This window comes from Scyliorhinus canicula, chromosome 2, assembly GCF_902713615.1.
Source record: "Scyliorhinus canicula chromosome 2, sScyCan1.1, whole genome shotgun sequence".
NCBI lineage: Eukaryota > Metazoa > Chordata > Chondrichthyes > Carcharhiniformes > Scyliorhinidae > Scyliorhinus > Scyliorhinus canicula.
Window position 1 is genome coordinate 95860175 of NC_052147.1, and position 24116 is coordinate 95884290.

Sequence of the window (24116 nt, forward strand, 5' to 3'; positions counted from 1 at the left end):
ATAAGGGTTCAGACAGTCAAGATGAACATTCTCCCAAGGTTCTTGTTTGTATTTCAATGTCTTCCAGTCTTTCTTCCTAAATCTTTTTCTGGTATGGTTAACAAGTTAATTTCGACTTTTGTTTGAGTGACTAAGACCCCTCGGGTTCAGAGGGCGTTTCTTCAGAGGGATAGGTGGTCAGGGGTTTGGCATTATCAAATTTGAGCAGCAAACATTGAAAAAGTGCGGGGGTGGGTCGAGGGCTTGGGGACGCTTTGGGGGCAGATGGAGGATGCTTTTTGTATAGGTTCAAGTTTAAGTGTGCTTGTTACTGCTCCTCTTCTGTTCTCCCCAGCCAGGTATTCTGCAAGCCCAGTGGTTATAGCTTCTCGGAGAATATGGAATCAATTCAGCCAGTACTTTAAATTAGAGTCTATGTCGCCATTGGCGCCGATCTATAGGAATCATAGGTTTATAGGTTTGCCTTCTTCCAGACCCTTCCATCAGGCAGAAGATACAGAAGTCTGAAGACCCGCACATCCAGACATAGGAACAGCTTCTTCCCCTCAGCTACAAGACTCCTCAACAACTCCTCCTCGGACTGATCTGTTCCTATTCACGACGTCCTATGCTGCTCTTGCTCATGTATTTGCTTTGTTTGGTCCCTTGTTCCGCACTGTAACCAATCACTGTTTGTCGATGTTACATTTGTCAATGTACTCTGTTGATTATTCTTTTTGTTCCTCGATCGCAGAAAAATACTTTTCACTGTACTTCGGTACATGTGACAATAAATCAAATCAATATCTGGATTGGATTTGTCGTATAAGATCTGGGTGAGGGAGGGTCCAAGAGGTTTAGGGATTTGTTCGTGGTGGGTAGGTTTGCTGGGTTGGAGGAATTGGTGGATGTTGTGAAAACCATTAAGTGTCCAGCACGCGTTTGTTGAGTCAAACAGAAAGTAATTTTTATGTAAAACAATATTTACACAGCACCAGTAGTTCATTACTGGTTCTCTCTCTACCTGGTACCATACTGGCCAGCTCTATTTATACAACTGAAAGTTTAACGGTTGCCCTGCCCTCTTATCGGGGGGAGCTCACATTCCCCATTCTCCAGATACTTGCAGCTTGTGTGTTCTGCAGGCTTAATTTCTATTTTCTGTCTCTTCTGCTTCTTTGACCTGGAGTGAGGCCAAGCAATGGGGAAGTATTGGCTGGCCTGCGACCAGACTGGAGGGGCAAGACGGGTGCTTTCTCAGTGTCAGATAAAGAGGGATAGGAGGGGTAGTGACTTGGACAGTTCTGCAGCTATCTGGAGGCTGTGGGTCTGCTTGCTGATGCCCCTTCTGCTTCTTTGACTTGGAATGAGGCAAGGGGAGGGCTTGGCTGGCCAGATACCGGACTAAAGACAGGGCAGGAGAGCTTTCTTGCCCCTTCTTCTATGCTCTGTGTTTGTGTGGCTTCTAATAATGATTGTTTCTGCCTGAAGAGTCTGCAGCTGGTGCTGCCAGATGGGGCGAAAGAGGAGGAGTGCTATTGTGTGTCTGCTCATTGCTACCCTTTCTATTTCTTTGACCTGGAGTGAGGCAAAGGAAAGCCGGCCTACTACTCGGCTAAAGATAGGGAGGATCTGATCTTGTAGTTTGCTGGTACTTTTGTTGAAATATTGAGTGTTTATTGCCTTTTGACTGTTTCATGATTGGAAGTGAGTTGCTTGTTACTGCTTCCTTTAGTCCTGTGGCCCGGATCCTGGACTGGGTGGTGTCAGGTGATCAGATGCCAGTACTGCAGGAGAGGGGTGGCAGGCCAATTCCACTGAACAACTTGAAGACTGTGTTGAGATACCTTTTGGACCAATGGTGACTTTATTGTGCTGGTGACTATTTACTGCTCCCGGTTTGGAAGCCGTGTAAAATGCTGGTGCTTTTTTGTATTGTTGCCTGTTTATATTTCACGTTTGGAAGTTGTATGCTCATTATTGCAATGTTGTTGTTTACTGTTTACTGCCGAGAAGCTGAGGGGGAGTGGCGGGTTAATTTTGATGCAGGAGAGCAGGAGAGTTTTGTATTATTGATTATGTATTCCTTGATGTCAGCTGCTGCCCCTTTAATCTGAGGCCTAGCTCCTGGATTGGGTGCTGTCCCGCTCCTCCGCCATGCCCTAAGGCCAGGTGCTGCGGGGCGGGGGGGGGGGGGGGGGGGGGGGGGGGGGGGGGGGGGGGGGATTTAGACATAATATCCTTATTGTACTTTTAACTGTCCACTGTTGTTATTTGGAAGCCATGTGTTTATCAGCTGTAGCCTCTTTTGTCCGTGCCTTGGCTCTCGGGGCGAGGAGCTCTCCCCCTTGTGCGATGCTCCGTGCTGGTGTAACATTCCGGTGTATCATCGTGTCACCCCAGACGGCTTTCCACTGGAGAGAGAGCGAGAGAAGGAGGAGAGTGGTATCTTCATTACCTTGTTGCTTGGTTTGTCTCCATTGTAAATTGCTAATTTCCTTATATTGCTACAATTGTTTATTGTTTCATGTCAGAGTCAGTAATTTGCTTTGTTTCTTTTGTACAATAGAACTGTCACGAATTAAAAATAATATCCCAGGGGTAACCACTTGTTCCCACCCAATAGGGGTCCGGGCTGGGTACAACAGTCTGTGTATTCACAGCTCTCCAGTAGCTGCAGAGTATGTTTTCTGTTTGGCTCTAACTCTCAGCAGCGAACTGGTCACAGTCTTAGTTCTGTTTTCTGTTTGCTGCCCCCTCTGCGTCTTTGACCTGGAGTGGGGCAAAGGAGCTCAGTTCCTCGACTACTGGGGCGAATTTCTCCGCGGACCGTCGTGACGCCGATTTCCGGCGAGCAAAAGTGGTGCAGATGACTCCGGCGTCGGGGCCTTCTTTTAGGCCGCTAATCTCCGTTCCTGGAGGGGCTAGCATCGGACCGACGCGATACGCGTCATTTTAATGCGCTGCAGAAGTGGCGCGTTGAGAGAGAGAGGACGGGTACCGGCGGGAGGAGAGGAGGAGGAAGGAAGGGGGGGGGGGAGGAGGGAGGAAGGAAGGGGGGGGAGGAGGGAGGAAGGAAGGGGGGGAGGAGGGAGGAAGGAAGGGGGGGAGGAGGGAGGAAGGAAGGGGGGGAGGAGGGAGGAAGGAAGGGGGGGAGGAGGGAGGAAGGAAGGGGGGAGGAGGGAGGAAGGAAGGGGGGAGGAGGGAGGAAGGAAGGGGGAGGAGGGAGGAAGGAAGGGGGAGGAGGGAGGAAGGAAGGGGGGAGGAGGGAGGAAGGAAGGGGGGGAGGGAGGAAGGAAGGGGGGGGAGGGAGGAAGGAAGGGGGAGGAGGGAGGAAGGAAGGGGGGGGAGGAGGAAGGAAGGGGGGAGGAGGAAGGAAGGGGGGTGGGGGAGGAGGAAGGAAGGGGGGAGGAGGAAGGAAGGGGGGGAGAAGGAAGGGGGGGAGGAGGGAGGAAGGGGGGAGGAGGGAGGAAGGGGGGGAGGAGGGAGGAAGGGGGGGAGGAGGAAGGAAGGGGGGAGGAGGAAGGAAGGGGGGAGGAGGAAGGAAGGGGGGAGGAGGAAGGAAGGGGGGAGGAGGAAGGAAGGGGGAGGAGGAAGGGGGGGGAGGAGGAAGGAAGGGGGGAGGAGGAAGGAAGGGGGAGGAGGAAGGAAGGGGGGGAGGAGGAAGGAAGGGGGGAGGAGGAAGGGGGGAGGAGGAAGGAAGGGGGGGAGGAGGAAGGAATAAACCCGGAGCGTGAGGCGCACCCCCCGGGACCTAGTGCCAGTGCGGCGACACCGGTGGGCCACACCCAGTGATGAGGAGGGCAGCCACAGCAACAGGCCCCCGTCTCAGTCAACCTGGGACACTGACACACACGACACAAGCACCCAGGAGAGCCACATACGGGACACACCCACCCAGGACACACCCACCCAGGACACCCACACACAGGACACTGACAGACAGGACACAACCCCCCAGGACACCCACACACAGGGGACCGACGGACAGGAAACACCACTCCAAGGGACCCCGGACTTCTGGTCAAATGTGGACCTCGACATTATGCCACTGCTATCTCCTACACCCTCCACCATCGCAGAGACACTCACTTCGGTTGGCCACTTTAGCGATGAGGCCTCTGGTACACTAACTGGTGCGCAGGTGGAGGTAGGAGCAGCTGAGGGGCCGGAGGGTAGCCAGGCGCAAGCAACCGTCTGCCGCCCAGACGGGTCCCGGGTTCCTGGAGTTACCACACCCACCCATAGGCCCGATGCAGTCACGGGCCAAAGGACGATTAAAGGGGTGATGGCTGGCTTGCGGCAGCTGCAGACGCAGGTGAGGAGTCCACCCGCGTCCAGGAGCAGGGAGTGGTGCCGGTCATGCGTGTCACCCAGGCAGACACCGCAGGGGTGGCGTCCACGGTGGAGGCACTGGGGGCAACGGTGTCAGACATGGGGAGCAGTGTGCAAGGCCTGGGGCTTTCCATGCAGATGCGTCCGTGGCCCAGGACATGGCTGCCGTCTCACAGGAAGCCAGAGCCAGCAGCAGATCGCAGTGCTCATTGCCATTGCCCAATCTCAGCTGGCCATAGCCCAGTCTCAGCAGGCTATGGCCCAGTCTCAGCAGGCTATGGCCCAATCTCAGCTGGCCATAGCCCAGTCTCAGCAGGCTATGACCCAGTCTCAGCAGGCCATGGCCCAGTCTCAGCAGGCTGTAGCCCAGTCTCAGCAGGCCGTGGCCCAGTCTCAGCAGGCCATGGCCCAGTCTCAGCAGGCTATGGCCCAGTCTCAGCAGGCCGCGGCCCAGTCTCAGCAGGCCGTGGCCCAGTCTCAGCAGGCCGTGGCCCAGTCTCAGCAGGCCGCGGCCCAGTCTCAGCAGGCTGCGGCCCAGTCTCAGCAGGCTGTGGCCCAGTCTCAGCAGGCCGTGGCCCAGTCTCAGCAGGCCGTGGCCCAGTCTCAGCAGGCTGTAGCCCAGTCTCAGCAGGCCGTGGCCCAGTCTCAGCAGGCCGTGGCCCAGTCTCAGCAGGCCGTGGCCCAGTCTCAGCAGGCTGTAGCCCAGTCTCAGCAGGCCATGGCCCAGTCTCTGCAGGCAGTGGCCCAGTCTCAGCAGGCCGCGGCCCAATCTCAGCTGGCCATAGCCCAGTCTCAGCAGGCCATGGCCCAGTCTCAGCAGGCCGTGGCCCAGTCTCAGCAGGCCATGGCCCAGTCTCAGCAGGCTGTAGACCAGTGTCAGCAGGCCATGGCCCAGTCTCAGCAAGCTGTAGCCCAGTCTCAGCAGGCCGTGGCCCAGTCTCAGCAGGCCATGGCCCAGTCTCAGCAGGCTATGGCCCAGTCTCAGCAGGCCGCGGCCCAGTCTCAGCAGGCTATGGCCCAGTCTCAGCAGGCCATGGCCCAGTCTCTGCAGGCAGTGGCCCAGTCTCAGCAGGCCGCGGCCCAGTCTCAGCAGGCTACGGCCCAGTCTCAGCAGGCCATCGTTGAGGGCATCGGCACCATTGTCCAGGTGCTAGCTGGCGTCGCCCAGACACAGACAGGGATGACCAACTCCCTGAATTCCGTGGCTGCAAACTTGCAGACCCTTGTTGATACCAGGGCAGGCCTCCAGGACTGGCAGCACCAGGTGCCGGGGGTGCGTTGGATGCGTTCGCACATCTGACCCATGGAGAGGTCCGGGGGGACATCGGGCACCCCAAGGGAGGAGGAGGTGCTGGGGCCCGTTCCGAGTCACTCTTCACGGGAGGTCCCCGAACCACCTAGACGTAGTCATAGGGCCCGTAAGGCCAAAAAATTAGACACTGAGTAAGTTGGCACGGGTGCAGGGCGCAGATTAGTTATAGGGGCTAGGGCACGTGTATGAACTATTTGTCATTAAAATCACTTTCACACCAACAGAAGTTGCCTCTGTGCTCTGTCCGATGTGTGCGGGTTGTGGTGTGAGGTGAGTGCCATTGTGTGTGTGAGGGGTGATAGGATGTCAGCCTCAGGTGAGTGTGCACCCTCCCCCCCCCCCCCCCCCCCCCCCCAACCCCCCGGTCGTCTTCGCCATCCCCCCAGGCAGACGCTGGGACCGTGCGCAGTAGTGTCAAGGCCACGTGCAGGGACGGTCCAGATGGAGGGTGGTACCGCGGCCATGAATCAGACATTGTCTAATGATGTAGAGCCCGGAGCTCATCGCAGAGCGGGTTGTCATCATCCTCCATGGCATGCAATAGACACGCTCCCACTGGCTAACGTGTGAGCCCTGCCCAGTGTGCCGCAGGTGGATGTGCAATGGAGGGGTGGTGTGCAAGCGGGTGATGTGAGGGTGGTTGGTGGAGGGTGGGTGGGGGAAGGGTGGCTGGTGGTGGGTGGGTGGGTGGGGGGGGGAGAGTGGTGTGAGGGTGGTTGGTGGGGGGAGAGTGGTGTGAGGGTGGTTGGTGGTGGGTGGGATGAGGGTGGTAGGCTGGTGCCATACTATGTTGTCTGTGCCCATACCCCGCGATTCCCACACCCCCCAGCAGGTATTGGTGGGCAGCCTCCCATCCATGTCCAGCCCGTCTGTCCTGTACATTGCCCCCATCCTTCTCATCTGGGGAGGCCTGCCCTTCGTCGTGTTGCTCCTCCCCCTCCTCTGCCTCCAGCACATCGCCCCTCTGCTGGGCTATGTTGTGCAGGACGCAGCACATCACAACGATGCGGCTGACCCTATCCGAAGGGCACTGGAGGGCCCCTCCAGAGCAGTCCATGCACCTGAAGCGCATCTTCAGCAGCCCAAAGCACCTCTCTATCACAGCCCTGGTCGCTGCATGGGCATCGTTGTCACGGTTCTCCGCGTCAGTCTGTGGCCTCCGTAGAGGCACCATCAGCCATCACCGCAACGGGTAATCCTTGTTGCCCAGCAACCAGCCTCTCAGCTGGGGGTTACGTCCCTCAAACATTGCGGGGATGAACGATTGCACCATTATGAACGAGTCATGTACACTGCCCGGTACCGGGTGCAGACGTGCAGGATCCTCATGTGGTGGTCGCAGACCACCTGAATGTTCATGGAGTAGGTCCCCTTCCTATTCAGAAACACGGCCCTGTTATCAGCTGGTGGCCGCACGGCGAGATGCATCCCATCAATCGCCCCCTGGACCATGGGCATCCTGGCCACAGCAGCGAAGCCCACTGCCCGGGCATCCTGGCTGGCCCAGTCCACAGGAAACTGGATGTAGCGGTCCGCAATGTCATATAGGGCATCTGTCACTGCACGGATGCACCGGTGCACCGATGCCTGCGAGGTGCCGGGCAGGCCCCCACTCGGTGACTGGAATGACCCCGTCGCGTAGAGGTTAAGAGCCACCGTAACCTTGACGGTCACCGGGAGAGAGTGTCCTCCCCTAGTGACACGTGGTGCCAGGTGTGCTATCGGGTGGCAGATATGAGCGACGGTTTCCCGGTTCATCCTGAGTCGCCTCCTGCATTCCCGGTCCGTGAGGTCCTGGTACGACATGTGGCGCCGGTACACACAGGGCCTCATCGGGCGTCTCCGTGGCACCACCACCTCCTACTCCTCCTCAACCTCCTGTCGGGCGGGCGGCCCTCTAGCCTGGGCGGCTGCAACCTGCCTCTCTGCAGCACAATCCTCGGAGGGTGGGTGGGGGGTGGGTAGACGACATACCATCACTGTATATACCCCCCTCTGCAGCCAGGTGCCATGGGCTGCATGGTCGCAACTGTTGCCACCTGGCACCTGGCCAGGCAACCCCCTCCCGTCACTCACCCTCCCCAGCACCCCCCCCTTCCCCGGCACTCCCCCTCACCAGTTTCCCTCCCCCCCCCCCCCCCCCCCCCCCCCCCCCCCCACGGCATTCACACTCCCCGGCACTCACCCTCCCAAGCCCCCCTCCCTGGCACTCCCCCTCCCCCCTCCCCGGCACTCACACTCCTTGGGCCCCCCACTCCCCTCCCCGGCACTCACGCTCTCCGGCGCTCACACTCCACCCCCACACCCCCCCGCACTCAATCCCCACCCTCGCGGCACTCACCCCCCCACCCCCGCACTCACCCCCCACCCCCGGCACCAACCATGATCACCAGCACGCACCCTCCACCGGCGGAGAATCCCGCCGAAAATACGCTGTAAGGGAACAGTGTTTGGAGAGGAGTCAGAGCCAGCATGGACATATAAAGAGCAGTTGTACCTTATGTACCTGATGGAATTTTGTGTAGTTTTTGAAGAGATGACAAAAGTAATGGATGGGAATGTGTATGGATATAATCTGTTTGGATTAGGTTTAAAGGTCAGCCATTATCTCATTGAATGGCAGAGTTGCCGAGCAGGCTTGAGGGATTTAGTAGCCTACTCCACTCCACCACTGGGGTTTTCATCATGTCATGTCTCGGTCTGTTGTAGAGTAATTAATAGAGATTGACTGTTATAATTAGTGAACACTCCATTATATCTTGAGGCTACCAGGATAGGAGAAGCTGAAATAGATAAACTATGATCTTTTTTGGATCATTGTCAGAGGCAGGATTGTACCTCTGGGATGAGAAGCATCGGTAGCACAGATTCCAGTTCCTGAACCCACCCCGGGACAATCTATCACAGATTGTGATTGTCATGGAGGGGAAGCATCTTAATTGGCCAAGAAGGCTCACTGTCTAACAAGGACAATGGGAAGCATCGCAAAACTGGAGGACCATCAGAGCACTTCCAACTTGAAAGGGGCAGCAGCCTGATATGAAGGGTCAATAAGGAAAAAGATCCTTCAGAATGGGGGAACATCTCCTCCATGTTTTAAATCTTCAATTAAAAATGGATCTAGCAGTCAGGCCACAAATGTGAATGTAGGGGTTCCCCTCAATAGGACCTGCTCCTGCAGCCAGACAGGAATATCCCAGTTGGCCTCCTTTAATTGGTCTTAATAGGCTCTTAATGAGTCATGTTGACTACCTGTCACATACAGGCAAGAATCCCTTCCTCCCCATGCAAAAATGACCTAGAGGCAGGGTAGAATTGAGGAATTGCTATACCACCACCGGTGCTATTTGTAACTTCTGTCCATCTCCATTTCTAGTCCAGACAGGTGTTCAAAATTCAGCCCATAGAGTCATTACGTGTGCTATTCCTATGTTCACAGAACCTGAACCAGATCTCTGCTGTTACCCTGTGGGTAGGTTCCAACAGTGGACAGGGAGAATCCCTGGAGAATCTTGGGAGACAAGATTTCAAAATTCAGCTGTCATTGGTCCAACTGACTGACAAACTAACAATCTTCAGAATAGTTAACGTTCAAAACAAAGGCATACATTATGGGTGGATGAGGATTATGCATTACAAAAGTGATGAATGAATTATTAAATAAACATGCTGATGAGACCATCAATTCACGCGACACATGGTTAGAAGTGAACAGTGTGTTGACGCCAAGTTGCTGCCGAAGATCCTGGCCACCAGGATAGAGGATTGTGTGCCAGGGGTGATACACGAAGATCAGACAGGATTTGTCAAGGGACGGCAGCTCAACACGAATGTGCGGAAATTGCTAAATGTTATCATGATGCCGGCAGTGGAGTGGGAGGCGGAGATAGTGGTGGTGCTGGACGCAGAGAAAGCGTTTGATAGAGTTGAGTGGGGGTACCTGTGGGAGGTGCTGGAGCGGTTCGGATTTGGGGAGGGATTCGTCAAATGGGTGAGGCTGCTCTACGCGGCTCCGATGGCGAGTGTAGTTACAAATGGAAGGAGATCGGAGTACTTTAGGCTCTACCGTGGGACCAGACAGCGGTGCCCCCTGTCCCCCTTGCTCTTTGCACTGTTACAGTTTTTATGGGTTATTTTATTGCATTTCATTGTTTGTTGTTATATTTTATATTTTCTGTAAAAAATTCCAATAAAAATTATTTAAAAAAAAAGAAGTGAACAGTGGTTTTAATCGTCTTACAACAGAGCCTGCTTGTGACGGGATGAACTCGAGATGAACTGGCAGCAGGCTCACAGCACTGATCTTTATACTTCTGGCTGGGGGAGGAGCCATGGGCGGAGCCAAGGGTGGAGCCCAGTACAAACTCTTCATCTTCCCCTGTGGGCAGGGCCGCGCGATTACACACAAGAGTACACAAGAATACAGGCTCAATACATGTGGTACAATACAGTGTGAATTACTGAGGTTTATAATTCACCACATTCACCTCCTGTGAAAACAATCAAGTCCGGCGGGGGTGATGCGTCTACAAATTGAGTCTGTCCGGTGGCCGAGTTGTCCTTTGTGATCGGCGGAGCACCGGACTTGCAGCCTCTTCCGGTGGCTGGACGATAACGGTTGGTTGGGGTACGATGGCGGACACCGGGGTTGATTCCGTCCGAGCTTCGTACCCGCCTGGTTCGACTGGTGAAGGGGAGCGCTGGAAGCTTGTGGGCGCGGGTGCACTGAACATGGGTAGCGAACCGGTAGGTGCGGGGGCGCGGCGAGTTGGGTGGGGTGTACTGTGAGGGGTACCTCAGCGGTGGTAGTGGTGGGATTAGATCCTGCAAGCGCTAGGTCCCGGAGGGATACAGTGTACTGATGGCCGTCAGGGTATTCTATGAAGACGTATTGGTGGTTTGAGTGGAGTAGGAGCACTCTTTCTACGAGTGGGTCAGTTTTGTGTGCCCTGACGTGCTTCCGGAGGAGTACTGGGCCCGGTGTCTTCAACCATGCTGGGAGCGAAGCCCCCGTGGTAGTGCCCCTGGAGAAAACAAAGAGCCGCTCGTGAGGGGTCTGGTTGGTGGCCGTACATAGGAGGGACCTAATAGCATGGAGGGCGTCGGGGAGGACCTCCTGCCAATGGGAGGTCGGGAGATTCCTGGACCGGAGGGTCAGTAGGACGGTCTTCCAGACAGCCGCATTCTCCCTCTCCACCTGCCCATTCCCCCTGGGGTTATAGCTGGTAGTCCTGCTCGAGGCGATACCCTTGTTGAGCAGGTACTGATGCAGCTCGTCACTCATGAAGGACGAACCCCTGTCGCTGTGTACGTAGCTGGGGAAACCAAACAGGGTGAAGATACTATGCAGGGCCCTAATGACTGTGTGGGAGGTCATATCGGGGCACGGGATAGCAAAGGGAAAGCGGGAGAACTCGTCGATGACATTCAGGAAGTACACATTCCGATTAGTCGAGGGGAGTGGTCCGTTGAAATCGATAGTGATGCGTTCAAAGGGCCGAGAAGCCTTGACCAGGCGGGCCCTGTCTGGTCTATAGAAGTGAGGTTTGCACTCCGCATAGATTGGGCAATCCCTGGTGATGGCTTTTACCTCCTCAGTGGAGAAAGGCAGATTTCGGGCTTTGACGTAGTGGGCGAGCCGGGTCACCCCCGGGTGGCAGAGGTCATTGTGGATGACTTTCAGGCAGTCGTTTTGCGCGCTGGCGCACGTACCGCGGGACAGGGCATCTGGGGGCTCGTTGAGCTTCCCCGGTCGATACATAATATCGTATTTGTAGGTGGAGAGTTCGATCCTCCAACTCAGGATTTTATCATTTTTAATTTTGCCCCTTTCAGAGTTGTCAAACATGAACGCAACCGATCTTTGGTCGGTGATGAGGGTGAACCTTCTACCTGCGAGGTAGTGCCTCCAGTGACGTATCGCTTCCACGATGGCTTGTGCTTCCTTTTCGACCGAGGAGTGTCGAAGTTCCGAAGCGGAGAGGGTTTGGGAGAAAAAGGCGACTGGTCTCCCTGCCTGATTTAATGTGGCTGCGAGAGGGACCTCTGAGGCATCGCTCTCTACCTGAAAGGGGACGGATTCATCCACCGCCCGCATGGCCGCTTTGGCGATGTCCTCCTTGATCCGAGTGAAGGCCTGACGAGCCTCATCCAATAGAGGGAAGAGTGTGGCCTTAAATAGTGGGCGGGCTTTGTCCGCATATTGAGGGACCCACTGGGCATAATACGAGAAGAATCCCAGGCACCTTTTGAGGGCCCTGGGACGATGAGGGAGAGGGAGTTCTAAGAGGGGGCGCATACGGTCCGGGCCGGGGCCCAGGACTCCGCTTTCCACGACATAGCCGAGGATGGCTAGTCTGGTCGTGCGGAAAACACATTTCTCCGTGTTGTAAGTGAGGTGAGTTTCTGGGCCGTCTGGAGAAATCGATGGAGGTTGGCATCGTGGTCCTGCTGGTCATAGCCGCAGATGGTGACGTTATCCAAGTATGGAAACGTGGCCCGCAGTCCGTACTGGTCCACCATTCGGTCCATTGCTCGTTGGAACACCGAGACCCCATTCGTGACGCCAAAGGGAACCCGGAGGAAATGGAAGAGGCGGCCATCGGCCTCGAACGCCGTGTAGTGGCGGTCCTCCGGGCGGATTGGGAGCTGGTGGTATGCAGACTTCAGATCCACCGTGGAGAAAATACGATACTGGGCGATCTGATTCACCATGTCTGCAATCCTGGGGAGGGGGTACGCATCGAGGAGCTTGAACCGATTAATGGTCTGACTATAGTCCACTACCATTCGGAATTTTTCCCCGGTCTTGACGACCGCCACCTGAGCTCTCCAGGGGCTGTTACTGGCCTCTATGATCCCCTCACGTAGGAGCCCCCGGACCTCGGTTCTGATAAATACCCTGTCCTGCAGGCTGTATCGCCTGCTGCGGGTGGCTACCAGTTTACAGTAGATTGGCAAAGAGTGGAGGGGGGGAGATTCTTAGCGTCGCTAGACTGCAGATAGTGAGTGGGGTAGGGGTCCGCCGAAGCTGAGTGTGAGACTTTTGAGATTACACTGGAAATCGAGTCCCAGTAGGAGTGGGGCGCAGAGTTTGGGCAGAACATATAGCTTAAAATTCGAGTAGCTAGCGCCTTGGATCGTTAAAGTCACGACGGTGCGCCCTTGGAGGTGAACAGAGTGGGAGATAGTTTGCCGTGCAGGAAAAACAGGGAGCGAACAGCATCTTACCAGATCTAGGTGTATGAAGCTTTCGGTGCTCCCGGAGTCGAAGAGGCACGGTGTACTGTACCCATTGATTTTAACGGTCATCATCGAGTTACGGAGGTGTTTCGGATGCGACTGGTCCAACGTGACCGCGTTAAGTTGCGGGTAGTCAGTGGCTCGATCAGCTGTGCTGGAGTGGCCCCGTGATGAATGCCCGCTGAGGTCGCAGTCTTCGATTTGTGTTTCTGAGTTTGGAGAGGATGGAGCCCAAGATGGCCGCCCCCATGGATCGCACGTGGCGGGCAGCGAGGAAGATGGCGTCCAAGATGGCGGCCCCCATGAGTCACACGTGGCCTGCCGCGTGGTGAGGGTTTGCCATGATAGCGGCTCCCATGGGTCGCACGTGGTGGTTGGGGGCGGAGTTGGAGTACAGGCCGCAGCGTTACGGGGCCTGCGGGCCTGCGAGTTCGGGGAGCGAGTGCTCTGGGCTGCGAGAGAGTTTGGGGCAGGAGTTTTCTTCACCAGGCATACCCGGGCATAGTGTCCTTTGCGACCGCAGCTGCTGCAGGTCGCGTTGCAGGCCGGGCAGTGCTGCCGCGGGGTGCTGGTGCTGTCCACAAAAGTGGCACGCTAGTGCAGTATAGTGGCTGGGTGGCCGCGCGGCGCAGGCCTGGGGCAGTCGCTGGTCAGGGGCTCATGACAGGGTTTTGGGGTCCGCAGGGAATGAGGTGAGGCTGCGGAACGAGACCTCCATAGTTTTGGGCCCCCTTCTCAAGCAACCGCTGGCGCTCGTAGTTGGACCTGAGGCCTGCAACTAATACATCTCGGACAGCGAGTTCCCTGTGTTCGGCAGCAGTTACAGCTTGATAATTAGAGTCCCGGTATAAGGCTTTTAAATCGCGCAGGAATTCTTCTAGCGATTCTGTGGGGCGCTGGCGGCGAGTTGTAAAAACGTGGCGTGCGTAGACCTCATTGACGGGCCTCACGTACATTCTGTCGAGCAGGGCCAGGGCCTCCGTATATGAGTTGGTACAATTAAGTTGAGTAGAGATACGATGGCTCACCCTTGCGTGCAGAAGGCTGAGTTTCTGCTCCTCCGTAGTTTCTGTAGTGCTTGCTTCAGCCAGGTAGGCTTTGAAACATCTGAGCCAGTGTGCAAAGATTTATTTCGCCTCTGCATCCTGTGGGTCGAGTTCCAGTCGATCGGGTTTGAGGGCTGATTCCATAGTCTTTTCTTACTGTTTCTTAAGACGATTAATTTGATGAGATCATTAACTGGCCTGACCCAGTTTTCTCCGGGGCCTCCACGATGCTCTGCCTCTGCAAGGAGGAATTACCGATGGCGAGTTTTACATGTGGTTTTAAAAATCGGGAAACATGCGCTGTGGCTACTGAGTGAGAGAGAGAAGTTAGGACATGCTTCCACAGGCAGGAGCGTGGGCTGCTGGGGGGAGGGGGGCGGGGGGGCACATGAGGCCTCATGTATATCAGCACCACCTGTCATTACAGGACCTGCCGGACCGGGCATGCCGTCAAAGAGTCCAGCTGAGCAGGGGGACAAGCAATATATCTGTCGGATCATGGCACACTTGGAACAGCGTGGATAAGGGGTAGGGCACCCGGTCCCGGTGGCACTGAACTTTTATGCCACGGGGTCCTTCCAGGCGTTGAGTGGGGACCTGTCTGGGATCTCACAGACTACGGTGCACAGGTGCATGGAGACCCAGTTCAGTGCAATACATCAAATTTAACGTGGTGGTGCAATGGCTAGTACTGCTGCCTCATGGCACAGAAGACCCGGGTCTGCATGGGTCTCACCCCCACAACCCAAAAAGATGTGCAGGGTAGATGAATTGGCCGCGCTAAATTTCCCCTTAATTGGAAAAAATAACTGGGTACTCTGAATTGTTTTAAATATATCTTTAATGTGGACCAAGCCCACCAGGATGCCGGGGCAGCGGAGTTTGCTGCCATCACTGGGATGCCGCAGGTCCAGGGGGTGTTCGATGAGATGCATGTCGCCCTACCAGTACCAGCTCATGATGGGCCAGTCTTCATAAACCAAAAGAGTTTCCACTCGAAAATGCAGCTGATGTGTGATCATCAGATGCACATCATGCACGTCTGCGCCTGATAACCGAGCAGTCAGCATGGAGAACGTCGGAGCTTCTGTTTCTCTTTATACTACCCGCCCAAATAAAGAAGGACACCAATTCGTTGACGAACAAAAAAAGGACTTGGGTAAAAAATGGTGAGTCACTGAAAGAGAAACAAAAATCTCGGGAACAAGTTCATTTTAATAGTCTGAACCCAACCCACCAAGGGAGATTACCGAGAGGACACTTAAAAGGTACAGAAAACAGATCCACTCAAGATGGCTAACCAACAAAATCAAAAGACTGGTCGAAGAAAAATCTACAGAAGCCGTCAGCAAACTACCCCACCCCACTCTTGAATACAAACACACCAAAATACAAATATAGTCCAGGCAAACAAAATGACTAAAGTTTAATTCCATCAAACCCAAACTAAACAAGAACTCCAAGCTCATCATCAAAAAATAAATCTGCGGCTGCAGCTCATCAGTCTCTCGAGTGTTAATTCTGACCTCAGCGAATCGGACCCTATTCTCTGTCCAATTGCCTTTCCCGATTTCAGTGTCGGCCGACGGAGAATCTCGCCCTTAGTTTCTGAAACGGAGAATTCCATTCAAGGTCTTTGGGAGAAGAAAGGGAGAAAACAGCAGGCAATGTACTGTTTTGAATGCATTCTTTGCTCTTCTAACTCCATGTTCCCTGTTGTCACAGCTCTCCCACCAGCGACTGCTCCTTTAATCATTGTCCCCCTATCATCTTTCAATCTCCCTGAGGCATCCGCCTTATCACCTGCCTTGATGCCATCAAAATTCTCTTTTATGGCACTTGTAGTTAACCTTTTTATTGTGCCGCTACTTTCCTAAGTCAATTCATGAAGCGCTTTTCGTTCAAAGCAGGGTGGAAGTGGCATTGTGGTATTGTCGCAGGACTAGTAATCCAGAGACCCAGGATAATGATCTGTGGACCTGGGTTCAAATCACACCACAGCAGGTGATAGAATTTAAACTCAATAAAATATCTGGAATTAAAAGTCTAATAATGATCCTGAAACAATTGTCGATTGTCGGAAAAACCCATCTGGTTCACTACTGTCCTTTAGGGAAGGAAATCTGCCATCCTTACCTCACATGGCCTACATGTGACTCCAGACCCACAACAATGTGGTTGACTCTTAACTGCCCCCTCCAGGGCAATTAGGGATGGGTAATAAATGCTGGCACAGCCTAAGACGCCCATATCCCATGAACAAATATTATAAAATGCCTCTGTGATTATTAGAAATACTACAGGTGTGAAAAAGTTCTTCATGTTATTATCAGAAATTATGGCTCCCTGCAGAATCACACTGATAATTCTTTCAACTGGAAAGTAAGTTACTCCTGTAATGTGGGATTACTTACCACGTCATGGATAGGATCTAAAGAATCCACTATTAGAAAGTCAGACACAAACTGGGAACACCCTTCCCAGGTGTACAGTTCCTCATGCTTCAGCAATGTTGGGCGGAGAGTGGTGCTTACAAATTTCTGTTGGCAAAAAGGAAAATTAACTTTTTTGGCTTATTCTTATCATTTCTTGTTACTCAGAAGTTAGACATTCACATTCACCGTTTGGTTTAATATTTGTGTTCCTTCCATTCTACATTCATGTGAAGTGAAGGACTGCTACTATATGTTGAAGTCACATTGGGTCTGGGGCCAGCAAAACTAAGCATAATAAGTCTGTCTTCTCACAGTCAGATAATTGAGGTCACCTTAGACAAGGAATAACGTCTACTTGTGTTCACTGACCTTCCAGGCAGACAATTCAACCCACATTTGATCAGAGAGCACAATCTTTTGCTGAATCAGTGAATTCAGTCTGTCTGTGGACACAGTCTTTTTTATTTATTCATGGGATGTGATCCTTGAGGCTACAGAACATGATGGACTACACTCTACTACTGCTGATGGCCGACAGCACCTCATGGATGCCCAATTGTTGAGCTCGTAGATCTGTTTTGAACTATCTCACTGAACAGGGTGCTAGTGCCACACAACATGGTAGAAGATGTTCTCAGTTTGAAGTCGGTGCTTTGTCCCCACAAGGATGGTTACACCACTAATACTGTCATAGATAAATGCATATGAGACAGGTAGATTGGTGTGGACAAGGTCAAGTAGGTGCTTTCTTCATCGTGGCTCGAACCACCTGCTGCAGGCCCAGTGTGGCAGATATGCCCTTCGGTACGCCACCTGCACGGTAGCACAAGTACCCACCACCCCCATATGGGTTTCCCAAGCACTCCCAAACGTGAACTATTCAAATGTGGAAGTGAATGGATTCATGTCAGATCTCCGATACACTGGCATTTTTGATGTTTGGAGGAGTGAACAAAGTTTCCAAAATGATGAATCATCTCCAAGGTCAACCAACAAAGTCAGCATTTTTACATTCAGTTTAATTACATGAGTCTTCTAGAGACACCTAGAGAAGCTGATCTGGGAGATGGGCATATGTCCTCCAATTGTTGCGATGGTTGACTGATAATTTTAATGATTGGTATACATTCCTTGCTATCTGTAGTAATCCACGGGAGGCAGGAGTTCCGTCACCATACCAATATTTATTTACAATAACGATATTACAGGAGCAGCTACAAACAGTGCTGCTGGCAGTCCAGTCAACTTAAGACTGCTCACAAAGCCTACACAGGTGATTATATGGGCCCCCTCAATGAGCTACCATTGAGGGAGCTCATACTCCAATTGGCCAACCAATAAAGCCAATTGGAGTTCATTACACCCCTCCCCCCCCCAAGGTCCGAGGAATTCCTGCCAGCTGGCATTCCTCTAAGCTTCTTCCTGCTCCTCATGTCTGGGTCTGTCACCTCTGTGTCGTCCGCCGGGTCGTTCTCCGAAGTGGGCGGGGTGTACCTTATAGGTGCCCGTCTTTTCCTTGACGACCTCCTTAGAACTTGTTCTTCCTCCTCCTCGGGGAGAGGTGTCGCGGCGGCCTCGTCGAGTGTGTCCATCTCCGACTCTGATGACTGGATGACGGGGTCTGGAGAAATTGCTCGGGGCTGGGGTGTGGGTATCCTTTCCGTCTGGGCTATCCCAGCTTGAGGCGGTCCTGCTTCGCCTGCCTCCAGGTGTGGTTCCGCTGCCCTTATTTGGTCTGGGTGTTTCTTCAGCACCTTACCTCCTATTGCAACCTCATAGGATATGGGCCCTGTTTGGGACTCTACCATGCCTTTGACCCACGTTGGTCCATTCCCATAATTCTTGACCCAAACCGGTGCCCCCACCTGGAAATGTCTCTGCTGCTGACTATTATCATGCCCCCTGCGTTGGGCCTCCTGTTGTTTCTCCACTTTCCCCGTTAAATTTGGGAAAAGGAGACTCAGCCTCGTTCGCAGCCGCCTTCCCATTAAGAGTTCAGCTGGCGGTATGCCCGTTGTGGAATGCGGTGTGGTCCTGTAATCAAACAGCCAGCGGGAGAGCTTTGTGTCTATTGACGCTGCCGGCTGCTTCTTGAGTCCCGCTTTAAGTGTCTGGACCGCTCTCTCTGCCAGGCCGTTGGTCGCTGGATGGTAAAGGGCCGTTTTGATGTGACGGACTCCGTTTTCCTTCAGGAATTTCCCAAATTCCCCACTTGTGAATGCCGTTCCGTTGTCCGACACCAATACCTCCGGAAGTCCATGTGTTGCAAACAAGGCCCTGAGCTTTTCAATTGTCGATGCTGTGCTTGCCGTGTTTACCCGGTGGACGTCCAACCATTTGGAGTGGGCGTCCACTATCACCAAAAACATTGAGCCCATGAAAGGGCCGGCGTGGTCAATATGCAGGCGGGTCCACGGTCTGCCTGGCCATTCCCACGGGTGCAATGGCGCTGCTGGTGGCACTCTTTGCCCCTGTTGGCACTCCTGGCACCGACGTACCAAGGCTGCTATGTCTGTGTCCAAACCTGGCCACCAAACGTAGCTTCGAGCTAGCATCTTCATTTTAGACACCCCTGGGTGTCCGTGATGTAACTCAGTTAAGATTGCCTGACGGCCCTGAGCTGGGACGATTACCCGGGCTCCCCATAATAGGATACCGTCTTCTACGGTTATTTGGTCTCTTCTGCTCCAGTATGGGTGCATCTGGGGCTCCACTGGTCTTTCCAGTTCCCCTGTTAGCAGTAAATGCTTCATCTTGGCTAAAACTGGGTATTTTTGCGTCCACCACCGAATATGTTTTGCGTCTACTGGTAGGGTGTCCAAAAAATTTAGAGTCATTACTGTCTCCTCTACTTTTGGTATTTGCGGCAGAGTGTCCGGGAGGGGAAGTCTGCTCAAGGCATCTACATGTGCTACTCGCGTTCCCGGTCTGTGCTCCAGGACGTATCTATATGCCGGCCGTAGCAACGCCCAGCGTTGGATTCTAGCTGATGCAATCGGGGGTATTGACTTGTCTTCTTTTAATAACCCTAATAACGGCTTATGGTCCGTCACTATGGTGAATTTCCGCCCGTACAGATACTGGTGAAATTTTTTTTACTGCGAATATCACCGCCAGTCCTTTCTTCTCGATTTGGGCGTGCTTCCTCTCAGCCATCGCCAAGGTCCTTGAAGCATAGGCTATTGGCCGTTCTTCCCCATTCCTTCCTCTATGGGCTAAGACGGCTCCTACCCCGTAGGGGGATGCATCACAAGTGACCACCAACTCCTTCCTTGCGTCATAATGCTCTAGGACATTTTCGGATGACAGCTGTTCCTTAATGTCCCTAAATGCTCGGTTTTGGCGGGTGGACCATTTCCATTCTTGCCCCTTTTTTTAGTAGCTGGTGGAGGGGTTCTAGGATGGACACCCTATTTTCAATAAATTTTCCATAATAGGTTACCAACCCTAGAAATTATCGTAACTCCTGGACCGTGGTGGGAGCTGGGGCTTCTTTTATTGCCCTTACTCTGTCTTCTAATGGATGTAAGCCTGACTCGTCTACTTTATATCCCAGGTACGTGACTTGTGGGGCCAGAAAAACACATTATTCCCTTTTTAGCCGTACGCCTGCCTTTGCGAAACGCCTGAGCACTTCCTCCAGGTTCCTTAAGTGTTTCCTGTTTGTCCTACCCGTGATTAAGACATCGTCCAAATAAATCGCCACCTGCGGTAGTCCCTGCAGAATATTTTCCATCGTACGCTGGAATATAGCGCAAGCTGATGACACTCCAAAATGTAGCCTAGTACAACGAAAAAGGCCCTTCAGGGTGTTGATCGTAGCGAACTTCTGGGAGCCCTTGTCCAGTTTTAACTGCAGGTAGGCGTGGCTCATGTCTAGTTTCGTGAACAAAAGCCCACCTGCCAATTTGGCATATAGGTCGTCTATTTTCGGGATTGAGTATTTGTCCAGCAGTGCGTATTTGTTTACTGTCTGTTTGAAATCTCCACAGAGACGTATCGAGCCATCTGGCTTCAAAATTGGTACCACCGGCGCTGCCCATTCCGAGAATTGTACTGCTCTGATAATGCCGTCGCGCCGTAACCTTTCTATTTCATCATCTACTTTCTTCCTTAATGCAAAAGGTACCGGCCTAGCCTTACAAAATTTCGGAAAAGGGCTTCTGGGTCGACGTGCAAAGTTGCTTTGGCGCCTATGATTTCCCCCAAACCTTCCTGGAAGACCTCCGGGTATTTTTGGAGTACTCCATTCAACTGCCCGCTTCCACTCTGGAAAATTTTCATCCAATCTAATTTTAGGTCTTTCAGCCAGTTCCGTCCAATTAAGCTCGGTCCGGAGCCCTCTACTATCGCCAACGGTAATCTGAGCAATTGTTTCTCATATTCCACAGGTACATGAGTCGTGCCTAGAACGTCCAGGGGTTCCCCCGCGTAGGTTTTAAGTTTCGTCTATGTTTTTGTTAGGGTTAGTGGCTGGAGTCCATCTTTGATTTTTCTAAATGCTGCCACTCCCATTACTGATACGGCCGCACCCGTGTCTATTTCCATTATTGTCGGCCGCCCGTTCACCCGTGGTGTAATCCTAATGGGTTCTGCTTTCTTCGTTATATAATTGTTCCCCTTCGGAGGATGGGGCGTCTAGGTTGTGTACTTCCCTGCGTCCCCACCTGCTATTCTTCTTTTGCCACCTCCTTCTAGGGTTTCTGTCGTTGTTACCCCACTCTGTCTGGTGCCAGAAACGGTCCTTCTCTGTTGGGGGAGCATCAGCCGGTACTTCCCTCTGTCTCCAGTTAGTCCTGGCAGACTTGGGGGCAGTTCTGGGGTTTTCCTTTTTCCCTCTATTCCTCAGGTTTTTCCTGAGAGCGGCTATCTGGTAGCAGGACCCGCTGTGGTAGTCCCTCTCACCTGTTAGTTTGGCGCGTACCCTTGTGCCCATCTAGGTCCAACAGGCTACATGGTGACTCTGGGTTGCACTGCAGCCCCTGCCCCTCATATCCACCTTCCCTCCCAATTCCATCCCACCAACGGTCATTCCTCTCGACACTCTGCCTTCCACACCGCACCCCTGGCCCCACCCATACCTGGCACGGTGGGGGGACCTCTAATCACGCAACCCGTCCCTGCCACCATGGGTACCGGTGGCTGGCTCTCCCTATGCCAGCGATACACTCTGCAGCCCCTGTACAGCGTCCTCTTGTGGGGTGTACTGTGGGTGTCCTCCTTGAGTGGGCCATGAGATACGCTGCCAGTTGAGACCAGAGATGTAGTGTGCTGTGGGTTATGTGTGCAAAGCACGGATTGTGCCTAACTGTCCGGGGCCAGGGTGGATGGGGGCTAGGGCACCGTAGACAGGCAAGCTTAGTGTGGGTGGGTGGTCCTGCAGGGTGGGTTAACTGATATTGCCGGATCTGCCCTGAAAGGGACAGTGAGCTAGGGTGGGTGGCATAGATCACGGTGCATGCATCCGCTGTTCGGGGAGCGCTCTGCTCTTCCCCTGCTCTCTCTGCAGGGGGGCAGTGCCTCACTGAGTGCCAGCACCTGGTGGGCCACTGGCTGTGTTGGACCATGTCCATCCCGTCAGTGGGGTGGCTGGGGTTGGAGGGTTCCTGTGGGGGTGGCCTGGGGGGATGGAGCAGAGGGACAAAGGTGCACCCACGCAGCCAGTGGTGCTCTGCACATTTATAGGACACAGTGGGCAGTTGGCAGATTGCACAACCAGATGGTTACCTTGCAGGCCGTGGCAATGGAAGTCCACGACTGGCCACCCTGGTTCCGGGAGGCAAATTCTGTGGTACCAACCCCGGCCCTGCCTGACGCCCATCCCAGCCAGCCATACAACTGTCAGCCCACCACTGCGCATTTGGGAACTTTTCATACCTCCTCACTCTCTCTCAGCAGCCATAGCGCCCGGTCCCGATTTTTAAATACCACAAGTGAACCGTGCTGGCGTCACATCTGCCTGGTTGAGGCGAAGCATTGCGGGAGACAGGAAACCACTGGGTCAGAACCGTTAATGACATGTTAACAAATGCTACTGTATGTTTTTCAGGCTCATCCACACCACGAGGCACCGGAGTACGGCGCTTTATTGGGCACCCAGCGCTGACCTCAATTTCTGGCTTATACCTCTGCCCGATCACGATTCACAGGTTCAGGCATCGCTGAACTCCGTCCAATGCGTTGACGCCAGGACTGAATTGTTTGCGGTTTGCATTCCCATTGGGGGCGCTATTTGTGGAGCAATTCAGGAAATGCTAATGAGCCAGCACTCTGATGGCCCAAATTCCAAGGAATTCCCAGCCCAGCAAGCGTTCTAACTTCTGGGGCCAGAATTGGCGCCAAAGAGCCCGACAGCTGGAGCTGTTTTTATGCGCTCCACTTCCCACATGGCAGCGTGGTAGCATAGTGGATAGCACGGTTGCTTCACAGCTCCAAGGTCCCAGGTTCGATTCCCGGCTTGGGTCACTGTCTGTGCGGAGTCTGCACGTTCTCCCAGTGTCTGCGTGGGTTTCCTCCGGGTGCTCCGGTTTCCTCCCACAGTCCAAAGATGTTCAGGTCAGGTGGATTGGCCATGCTAAATTGCCCTTAGTATCCAAAAAAAAAGGTTGGGTGTGGTTACTAGATTACAGGGATCGGTTGGAAGTGTGGGCTTAGGTCGGGTGCTCTTTCCAAGGGCCGGTGCAGTCTTGATGGGCCGAATGGCCTCCTCCACTGTAAACCTCCACCCACAACATACTCACTGCAGCCACCAAGATGGCTCATGGAAAGATCTTCCCTCCCGAGGTCTGGGGTCCGAGATGGACCACAGTTCCATGCCAGCGAAGAGCGGAAAGACACCCTCTTCCCCAGCATGGGCCACAGACTCAAGCCTACCCTTCTGAACGTTGCCTGGAGATGGTGACAGAAGCAGTCAGCGCTGCCAGTCTCACCAGGAAGAGACAGCTGGACAGCTGGTAGGGGTCACTGGTGACTCCTCTGCCCTGACAGGGGCAGAAAAACAGTGAGGATTCCATAGGCTGTGTTGAAGGTGTGCTCTAGTTGAAATGAAATGAAAATCGCTTATTGTCACGAGTAGGCTTCAAATTAAGTTACTGTGAAAAGCCCCTAGTCGCCACATTACAGCGCCTGTCCGGGGAGGCCGGTACGGGAATCGAACCGTGCTGCTGGCCTGCTTGGTCTGCTTTAAAAGCCAGCGATTTAGCTGAGTGAGCTAAACCAGCCCCTTTGGGGCTGGGCTATCCTGATCCTCTGCTTCTTCTATATGGGGCTCCTCATTGAGTTTGGGTTTATGATACAACTGGGGTATGAGGATGTCCAGAGGGACAGCCTGGATTGGCTCCCCGAGGACCGGATGCCTTCTAAGCAATTAAAAGACACAGGCAGCACCCAGCTGTGTGAACAGCCAGGAGCCTGCAAGGAGTTCAAAAGGGGTGCATTAAAAGACAAACTTGCAACAATGGTGGTCTGAGCCAGGCCACCCTAATCCCAAGGGGAACACCCCAGGTCCATGGACTTGGCACCAAGTCATTATCCACTACTGTCCCCGGCCCAGGCAGCCACCCTCAGCCAGCTTGAGAATTTTCAAAGATTTTTCAGAGTTTTTTTTCGCCTCCCACTCCTCCTCTGCAGCCATAGGCAGCATGGTAGCACAGTGAGTAGCACTGTTGCTTCACAGCTCCAGTGTCCCAGGTTCGATTCCCGGCTTGGGTCACTGTATGTGCAGAGTCTGCACGTTCTCCCCGTGTCTGCGTGGTTCCTCAGGGTGCT

General features: G+C 53.7%; 1 protein-coding gene across 3 annotated transcripts in view; it reads right to left on the minus strand.

Moving 5' to 3' along the window:
* ccdc135 (coiled-coil domain containing 135) overlaps positions 1-24116 on the minus strand; it is a 202732-nt gene that overhangs the window by 128454 nt on the left and 50162 nt on the right. For all 3 annotated transcript variants that reach the window (XM_038783594.1, XM_038783604.1, XM_038783613.1), the window contains one exon: positions 16329-16454. In XM_038783594.1, coding sequence (XP_038639522.1) covers positions 16329-16454 — 126 coding nt within the window. The remainder of the gene's footprint in view (positions 1-16328; positions 16455-24116) is intronic.